Source organism: Pocillopora damicornis, chromosome 9 (assembly GCF_964200805.1).
Source record: "Pocillopora damicornis chromosome 9, jaPocDami1.2, whole genome shotgun sequence".
Classification (NCBI taxonomy): domain Eukaryota; kingdom Metazoa; phylum Cnidaria; class Anthozoa; order Scleractinia; family Pocilloporidae; genus Pocillopora; species Pocillopora damicornis.
In genome coordinates, this window is record NC_142678.1 from 11,905,950 (window position 1) to 11,915,858 (window position 9,909).

The 9,909-nt window shown below is 33.5% G+C and overlaps 1 protein-coding gene across 6 annotated transcripts in view; it reads left to right on the forward strand.

Annotated features, from left to right (window-relative positions):
* Positions 1–9,909, forward strand: part of LOC113676552 (gamma-aminobutyric acid receptor subunit beta-4) — a 31,297-nt gene that overhangs the window by 10,369 nt on the left and 11,019 nt on the right. For 2 of the 6 annotated variants that reach the window (XM_089181910.1, XM_027193217.2), the window contains exons 2-4: positions 6,060–6,294; positions 7,778–7,884; positions 8,973–9,052. In XM_089181910.1, the coding sequence (XP_089038036.1) occupies positions 7,799–7,884; positions 8,973–9,052 (166 nt within the window). In that variant the 5' untranslated portion in view covers positions 6,060–6,294; positions 7,778–7,798. Of the gene's footprint in view, positions 1–1,035; positions 1,160–5,314; positions 5,407–6,059; positions 6,295–7,777; positions 7,885–8,972; positions 9,053–9,909 lie in introns of those variants that run through there. The other 4 variants (XM_089181909.1, XM_089181911.1, XM_089181912.1 and 1 more) reach the window with 4 other exon arrangements.

Here is a 9,909-nt window from a genome sequence, read left to right on the forward strand (position 1 = left end):
GTTCTAAGCACTACAACAGAGGCTCTGATATGAATGGATGTATCATCATTAATAAAGGTTTATAATTTAGGAAGAAGCTTTTGTTACTTTTCTTAATGAAAGAAAAGAGGGGTTTTTTCACGTGATAAGGTCGCAAAACTTTCACTATGTAGATAAATATGAACACAGGCAACGAGATACCCGGCTATCGGTGTAATCAATATTCTAAACTGTTTTATCGTGTGAGGCTGATGTGAAAAGAAAAAAGAGCTTTTGCAAGATGGAAGATGGGAGAAATTTTTTGTGTTTTAGTTTTTTAGATTTCCTTTATCGCACTTCAAATTTTACAATGGTGATCCGCTGTGTTCCGGTTTTAACAGCTTATGAAATACTTTGCCCTTTAAATTTTGAATAGCGATGGAAAATGCAAGATTTTTGGGTTTATTAGAACCCTGGGAACATATTGTGAATAAAATTTTTGGGCGCTCAAGGCATTATTAAAAATGAAATGCAATAAACTCTTCATAAATTCTCATATAAGACAATCCGAGAACATAACATGAAATTTCCAGTGAGATTTTCATAGAGCTTGCGTACATGTGTTCACCATTTTACGTTTCTGTGCAAACAAGAGAAAATTAATAACTATTTATTTTCAAAGGAAAAACTTTCCCTGATTAATTTAGGTAGATAAACAAAGATATCCTCAGGAATAGTTCGTCTAGATTTTAAGAAAATGAGTGTCCAATATCAGTGAAATATTTCCTAGAAAGTATTAAGTATATTATAATTTTTTTTTGCCAATAAAGGCGACATCGCAAATTGTTTCCCTTTTTCCCTTTCTCTCATATCAAAATATTCAAATGATTGAGCTAGATTAACATAGCTGACCATTTTATTTTACAGCTATTTTTAAGATATCACCGTAGACAGCCGATGTCAGATACAGTTTTAAAAGATATTACATTGTGGTTGGCGGGGTTGATTTAAAATGCAAATCAATATTTTTAACAACAGCTGAGGATCATTTATGTTTATAGGTAAAACTAATTTGTTTCGGGGAAAGAAATTAAAAAAAAGTACAGAAATAACAATGGCATCCTGATGCGTTCAGTAAAATCCATTTTCTTTTCATTCGGCATTTGGAGGAGAAGAGTAAAAAATAAAACGTGAATAGCAGGTAAGTCAGTAACACTTAAATTCAAGGTGGTTAATGATTGGAGTACAATTTGATATTTCCTTCTTAGAGAATAAGTTTGAAATTGACTAAATGGAAATTTCCAATTTCAATAAATATAAGTCATGTCGACTATAGCCAAAACCAAAATAAGAAACTAAAACTATGAAGGCAAAACCATGTTTACCACATTTTTCAAAGCTACAGATCTTCGAATACGCGTAAAGTACTCCCCAAAAGGCAAGCGTAAGCTGAGTTTTCTTAACTTAATATAATTCACTTGGGTTGAGATAGATATTCTTTACTACTACTACTACTACTTTCATAGCTATATTTCAAAGGTTATGTTTATGAAAACAATCGTATAACTATAAATTCGTTTCGATGGGAAATGTTTTCTCTTAAAGGATTGGAGTCATCGGGCTTCTGCCTCTGCATATTTTTGCGTACATCGTATAAATTCAAAAGTATTAGCGCCAACAACTGGCTTCCGCGTTTGCCTTTTCCCAAAGCTATAAATAAGGAGTCAACTTTAATTTTTTTTAATATTATTTGCTGTATAATCAATGAAGTAAAACATGATCCTAGAAAAACATAATCACTTTCTCTCAAACTGTGATTTTAAAAGTTTACTGCACGGGGTCTTTTTCATTCGGATTGCTATGAGTTTAAAATAAATAGAAACACCAATAATAATTTTTGAAGGTAAGTGGGACTCGCATGGTTTTTTGAAAATGCTCGCATTTGGTGGTAAATATGACAGCATGTTAATAGTGAAAACAGTAAGGCGATAAGATGTTTGCCAACTCAGTCAACATTTGGCGAAAACCAAATGTTTGGTTTTTATTTTTTTTCATCTGTAGGTTTTTTCAAGGTTAGAAAAATAAAAAAAATTGATAAATATGAGATGAAGAAAATGCAAGGAGAGTTCCAAATAAGCTCTTCTTAAGGCTTTGTATACCTTTGTGAGGATTCAATATCCCATACAGGGAGTAGGCAACGTTTGATTAAACTAAGATGTTATCAAAACATAAATTATTTCTATTGGTAGTGGCGAGGTCTCTGCACATCACTCTCTTTACATTAGTCTATTAACTTTTTCGAGCAAAAAAAAAAAGAGTGAATAAAATTGGAATCCTTGCATTTTTTACATATCTCACGAAAACGAAGATAAGGGGCCACATATGAATGAGCCCACATTTGCATAAATTATATTCAAGAAAGAGACATAAAAAATTATTTTTAACTTAATTGAGCGACTGCAGAGAGATTTTAACTTTCTTTTGATCGACACTACCATGGATCCATTCAATCCGACTATTAGAGTCTAGTCATGAGGAATAAATGAATTTAATCATGAATGAAAATATCAACAATAAAGATCAAGGACCCGACTTGCAATCCTATTGGAACTTTTGAATAATAATCATAGTAAATAAAAATTAAAATCCGAAGACGACAGATGACAGTAGTGGAAATTATAACCCATAAAATGACTCTAAAAAAAGTTGTTTACTCTCGCCGGGCTGTTAAATGCATTTTTAACTGACTTGAAGATATTCTATAATTTTGTTAATTTTTGTTCTACGAAAAAGCAACGTTACATTTTATTCTTTTTGTTTGGTCTGTTCCCAAAACATGGTCACAGGTTAACAATAATTTTTGATAACAAAGCTTACTTCTTTAATCCTGGATCTTTGAATGCACGCCTTCTGAAAGTTGCATAACTAATTAATGATTAGGTAATTTTGAGTGAGATATATTTATCCCAAAATGATAGCGATTCTTAGAGGATCGTAATGTTGTGCGTTACTGCAAAAGAGGCAAATTATTTATCAGGGCTGCCCTCATGAAGCAAGCACTATCTACTAAAATATGTCCGGGGGAATTTCTCTTCCGGTTTTTCCGAGAGAAATAATATCTCAGTCAGTAGACAATTATTTATCAGCGAAATAACAAGTTTAAAAAAAGAAATGAAGGGTGACGTCATTTGCTTGTATTGTGAAATGAGATTCATTTATTTTGGTCGTTTGATTCTATCTTTTTTCTTTAGTGAATCATTTTGCTATAAATTTGAAATACTTCAAAAGAATGCTAGGCTGTAAAAAGCTGTTTATGGTATTTTAAAATGCTTTTTTGGTGTTTTTTATTATCAATGTACGATCTTAATTTCCAGGTCACAGCAATACAGAGTTAATCAATAACATTTGGAGACCCTTTTTTATTTGCCTGCAGTATTCTAAGGGATAAAAGTTAATTCCTGAGTTATTATTCGTCTCAGAGTTCATTGTTTATCCGTTTGGTGATCCAAATGACTTAGATACCTAGATGAAAACCAAATGCCGGTTCAGGTTGCTAGTGAAAGATCTTACGATAATATCTGGGCACAATTATTTTTCAATTGGAAAAAAAAATGATACTCCATTGTTAAAACTCCTATCAACGTAATCATGTGAAATACAAAAGCATTAGAACCAACACAGCTGAAAAACGGAGACAGATCAGCTGACGCCTAACCAAGCTAAGGTTATGAAAAAAAAACCAAGGAAAGCTCATGTCCTGTCAATCGCTTCATAAAGGTCTTACCACCACACTAGTGTTTGCTGTTTACATATAGAGAAAAATTGTGAAGTGATATATTTTTTTTAAAAGAGGTCTTTGTTCGCGCCTAAACGTATGCCTTAACCATCGTTGATATTTACATCTTTCTTCTTTCTTTTTAATATTTGAAGGTAATAATAGTTAATTATGCATGCTTCTTTCCTTGTTGCATTTCAAACGGTTTTTTTCATACATGGAATTCATCAAGATTTGTCCAAAAGCATCTATGAATTTTTCAGATTATAGAACTCTCACATCTACGAAATTCTACAAAGCTCGGGAAACTTTAAAAAGTCTTGCTTTACAAATTGTTTTGAAATCCTCGATTTCGCCTCCACAAAACTCCTTCTAGAGCCACCACGAAGACTATAAATTTTTCAGATTAAAGAACCCTCACATCTTCGAAATTCTACAAAGCTCGGGAAACTTTGAAAAATCTTGCTTCACAAATTGTTTTGAAATCCTCGATTTCGCCTCCACAAAACTCCTTCTAGAACCACCACTAAGACTGGATACATCAACAAAAAATATCTTCATCCTAATTAAGAGGTCTTGTATGCTTTGGTCGTTGTTATTGTTTACGGTGATTTAGTGTTAATAGCTAAGTTGAAAACGTAAATTGACCACCGTAAAGAGTATGCTAATAGTCTGACGTTTCGAGCGTTAGCCCTTCGTCATTCGCTCTGAAGAAGGGCTAACGCTTGAAACGTCAGCCTTTAAACTCTTTACGGTGGTCAATTTACGTTTTCAACTCAATTGTTAACACTTAATTACCTGTTATACTCTCCCACCGACGCAGCAACACAGTTTCTTTAGAAACTTACCCCCTTTATTCATTTGTTATTGTTTACTGCTCCTTCTTCATTATTAATTTTTGAAGGTAATCATAGTTAATTATGCATACTCCTTTCGAATTCGTTGTTGTAAGTTTAAGCGGTTTTTCCATACATTCCTTTTTTTCTAGACGTAAATGTTTATCAGATCGAAGCATGTATTACAAATTCAAAAAACAACATAATAATTTTTTCAAGTTGGAGATAAAAGAATTCGAATGGAAATGCCGAGATTCTACGATTTCTTTGTCTTTTTTTTTTCCCTCATAATACATCCCCATGTGGCCACAGACAGCTAATTGCTGGTTGTGTCTGGGATTTGAGCGCCTGTGCTCCGGGATCATTTTCTTCTGAAAGTCCCGGATATTATACGGGCCTGAAACCATATTTTGAGATCTCTATCTAAGGAACAGTATATCGAACTATGCCTCAAAATATTTTTTATCAGGCTTTATGTCCTGATATATACTTTTTGAATACCAAAACGCATGTTGTTTCGATCTTTATTGCAAACAAATCAAACAAAAAAAAAAACTTTACGGCACTGGTAAGTTGTGGGACGTTTAATGAATGAGCCCCTAAAGTGTAAGAAGAACTTTGCCAATGACAACATTTTAAAAGAGGCCAATATTATTTATAGGAGAATTTTAATTTGTTTGTCTAGGTTTTAATTCATACCCTCTGATATTTTTAAGTCTCAAGCATCATCCTTTTTTTTTTTAAGATTTCAGTGCGAAGAGGTCTAACAAACATGATAGGAAAGACATAAGATTTTAAACGCCTCTAGAGTATCAAAGACAGACCGAAGTATTTTCTGTAAGTGAGGGTTTACGAAGTATACGATATTTAATTCATGATTACTTTTCTTTCCTTTGATTATTGCATATAAATAATTATAGACGCAAAATTATACAAGTGATCTGTTGTTTCAGGGCATCGTCAAGAGCTTTAAGTGCATGTTTGGTGTTTCGCGGAATTTTCTGGATACATAAAATAATTTGTTTTATGCATGTAGAGGACTGGTGTAAGCTGCATATTTTACGAGTGTAAATGACACCATTACCTGTGTTGTTTTCTTTGTACATTGCAAAAAATAAGGATATTATGAATATGATGAAATATGCATCACGACATCGCCTTCGATTTTTAAAAATAGCCTTAGTCAGTTCATTAGAATAGCCGATTAGGCCTTGAAAAACAGGCATAGAAACTCTTTCATTATTAAAATCTGTATCAAAAGCCTCCTTCTAGAACGTATGAACATCGTAAATAGAGAAAAGTAGCAAACGTCTTCAGCTGTTTCCTTCATTATGTCGCCAAAGTAGGCGTTAAAGACTTCTCTTAAGTGCTTGTTAACAAGAGAACGCAATTCAAATTACTCATTAGCAAATGCTTTGCGCTAATATGTCCTCCACCAACCAAAGAATCGTTGAATAATAGACGTTTGTTCATTAATTTTGTATTTGTAGATTATGCACTGGATAACAGTGTGATGAAAAGGCTTAATCGTGTTGATAACAACTAGACGCGTTAGGAGACGAATGATTTCAAGAAATCTGTTTTAATTGAGGTTCTGAAGAGAAAACGGAAACCGGCTAAAAGGCAAAGAGATCGACTGCTACAATATTTCACTGACTGTAAGCATTTGTGAAAAGACCCCCTCGACCGAGGCATAAGTGACTGGGAAGATTAGTTTCTTTGAAGGTGAGTTCGCCAGTCTGCGCAAATTATAGTTTTTAAGTGATACTAACAGAGCGGCATGCTCTACTCAATAATTTTCAGCAACTCCTTGCTGCCACTAGAGGTACCATGCACCCTCCATCACTCCACTGTGGCAATATCATTTAATTTGACTGTGGCCAACTACTAGTATCAATATGAAAAACAAGTCAATTCAAATACTGTGGGATTTTTGGGCCCTCACGTGGTATTCTCAGAGACATCTCATTGATGTTAATCTTTAAGACAAAATCAGTTTTGTCGTATCCTGCTGTATCTGCCCCGTCGTATACAGATTCGATAAACGAAACGAAACTTCTACCTCGTTTTCGAATAGAGTCAACTTGCACAGTGCCGTAAAGTTTATACAATCAGCTGTTCTTCGCTTGACGTCTTTCATCTCGGTCGTACTATTCATTTTAGAAGACTTTCAAAATTCAAGATCTGCCGTTCACTTAAAAGTATTTGTTGCTTAGCAATAGATGACTAAGGATCACGCGAAAGATTGTAATTTCCGATGGTAATAGGTGAGCTTGAACAGATTTGAAATATTGTGCAACAACCTGTTGAAATTATTTCACCAAAAAATATATTTTTTGGAAGGCGTTGTATTCTAATATCCTAGTTGTTTTAGAAACCTTGCAAATGAGTTTGCAAATAAAAATTCACAAACATCATTTTAAAGCCCCTTTAAGGCGAGTCATTAATTTGTCTGACTGTGACATTGTTTAGTCTACATCTAGTTACTGAGGAACGTTCTCGATGGTTTGCTATAGTGTACACCGAAGTAAACTGACGAGCCAAATTAAAGAGAGAGGAGATTAACAAATAAGAACTGAGACACAGTTTACCTTTAATTTTAATCAATATATACGATTCTCCTAAAAAAATTATTTTTACACCGAGATAATATGACAGGCCATGTTAGGGAGAAAGGAGATATAAAGTGAGTTAAGAAGTGAGACACAGGTTACCTTCGTGTTCACGATTCTCCTAAAAATTTATTTTATTTAAGAATCTTAAATAAATTCAAACTAAAACGTTTTTGAAACTGTTGTTATGAGAAAATTTATGGAATGAATTTAGCCTGGTTATGAAGGATCCAACAACTTATGAAAACAGTACAGCTTATGAAAAACCTCCCTGAGATTTTCCATTTTAAAAATGATTTTTACAAATACACTTTATCTAACTAAACCTAAAAGTTCATCCCCTTAGGCCTATTGAACACTCGTGAGAAAATAATTGCATTATCCCTCGTTAACGTACGCCAGACTATGTTGCCGTGACGACCCAGACAATAACACCCACGCACCACGTGATCACAATCATCAGCATTCGGTCCAAAGGTTTTTTTTTGCCGATTAGATAAGATCTACATGTTACTTCTAAACAAGTCATACACATCCCTCCCAACTGTGGATAAATATCATCTAACTTTTTCTTCATCTTTCCCATTATCTTGAAGAATCTTAGTGTGATATAAAACATGGCTGTTTTAAAATCAAACTGGAAGAGTTTCATTTCATGCTTGGTCGCGGGATTGTGTTTAAGTGTCGCCCACTCGAATGCAAGGTGAGAAATGACTCAATATATTTTTTCATATGTCTATGTTTCTAAGCATTCAGCCTCATGAAATAATAATAATAATAATAATTTATTTCTTATATAGCGCAAAATACATGTGGATATGATCAAGTGCGCTATAACCCTTTCTGTCGCCAGAAAACGTATTTCAATAGTAAATAAATAGGTAAAAACAACCACAAACTTATTAGAAGCAAACTTATTTTTTTTTCCTTTATCTATTTATCTGTCTTGTAAACGAATTCCACGTTTTTGACATGCTACAGCAAAATAAAGTTGGTGCTACTGAAATAAAGAAGTCATTTTAAACAGAAAGTAACATTTGAACGCATATATATCAAATATATCGCGTAAATTGAAACGATTTTTACAATGTAATACTATAATACTGCACTATCAGTCTACTTTAAATTGTTTGTGGCTTTTTTCACAGAGTTTGACTTATTACCTCTTTATTCAGATGTTACCATTAATTTTCGGTTTCTACCGTTTTGTTTCGATTTTTTAGTTAGTTAAGCGGGGAACAATGGCAGCGTTTCAAATAAGTTTTAATGATGCACATACTAAAAACATGTCGAGTACATTTGCCCCGTCAAAATTTGCATTTTACAATTTTTTCCCGCCATGTAAGTTTATCTTTAGACGTAATTTTACTTCAAAATCGTATGGAGTGTGTTGATAAGTGTTGGTATTACGGTCAGCTTCTAGAAAATTTTATGTTTTATCAAGTTTTCTGGCCACGTTAGTTGTATCGTTCCTCAGTAGATTAAGATTTAGTTTATAAGTTATGGTTCATGTTTTATAAGCTCTTCTTTTACTTTGTCGTTATGTCCTTCTAGAATTCTCAATCTCGGGGCGATGAAGTTGTAATAGCCCAGCTTAGCGGTAGCCTTCTCAACTCTCGTGCTACCGTTTTTCAAAGATGTACAAATTATCATTAGGTTTTCAGTTTCTATTAAAGTTGGTGTCTCTTAGAATAAATCAACCCCAGGTTGTTGACGCAATAATTCTAAACAGATTGAAAATTAAAGTGAAAAACACCTGAACTCATTATTTTAAAATGTAAATCTTTTTAGACGCACGGCAGATGATATGACAGCCCTTCTAAACAAACTCATAAAAGGCTATGACAAAAGACTTCGGCCAAACTTTGGAGGTAAGCAAGGCAGCTTTGAATTATGCTCTGATGAATTAGCAGACAGCTCTTAATTCATCGGCTATATATCTGACTATGCCGTTAACACGACCTCATTTTTTTTATCATGGCTCAATTGTGATCTTACTGTAACTTTCAATTGTTTTAGATATTCATTTTAAAGTTCTGAGAATTTCTTATTTTAACCACTTGCATTAACGTTTCAAGGAAACAAGAGAGGTCTAACGAGCTCGCTAGATATTACTTCGAGTCATTAATTACTGAAACACAGGTTTGCTTGAATGCTCACATTAAATAAGTTGATTTTTTTAAGCCTTCTTTTCTGATAAGTGCACACTCGGTCATCTTGTGGATTGAAAAAAGAAATACAAAACCAGACAATTATTTGCAATTAAAGAATGGAACTTAAATGCATAATTCGCCGATAGTTAATTCATTTTTATTACATGGACTTTCTTTTATTTTTACTTTCTGCCCTGACCTTCTTCATCAATTACAAGAAGGTAAAAAGGTGTATTCAAATTTGTTGTGGCAGTTATGAAAGCCGGACGAAATAAAAGCTGGAAGCAGCCACGCTGCAGATTAGATTAGTAGCTCCCTAACCGAACGCGGTTTTTTTAATCTTATTTTTCATCTAAATTTCTCATTTGCATAGTGACTGTATAAATAAACGGGATATTTCTTTTTTTGTTATTTCGTTCCACGTGACTGGAATGTTGTTGAAACTTTTTCACTGTCTAGTTAGTAAAAAATGATTTAGCTTCATAACCATGACACTTAATAAAATATTTAAGATAGTATGCGCGCTCTCATAGGTGTGTTTACATTAGAGTATATAAACAAGGCTGTGGCGTCAA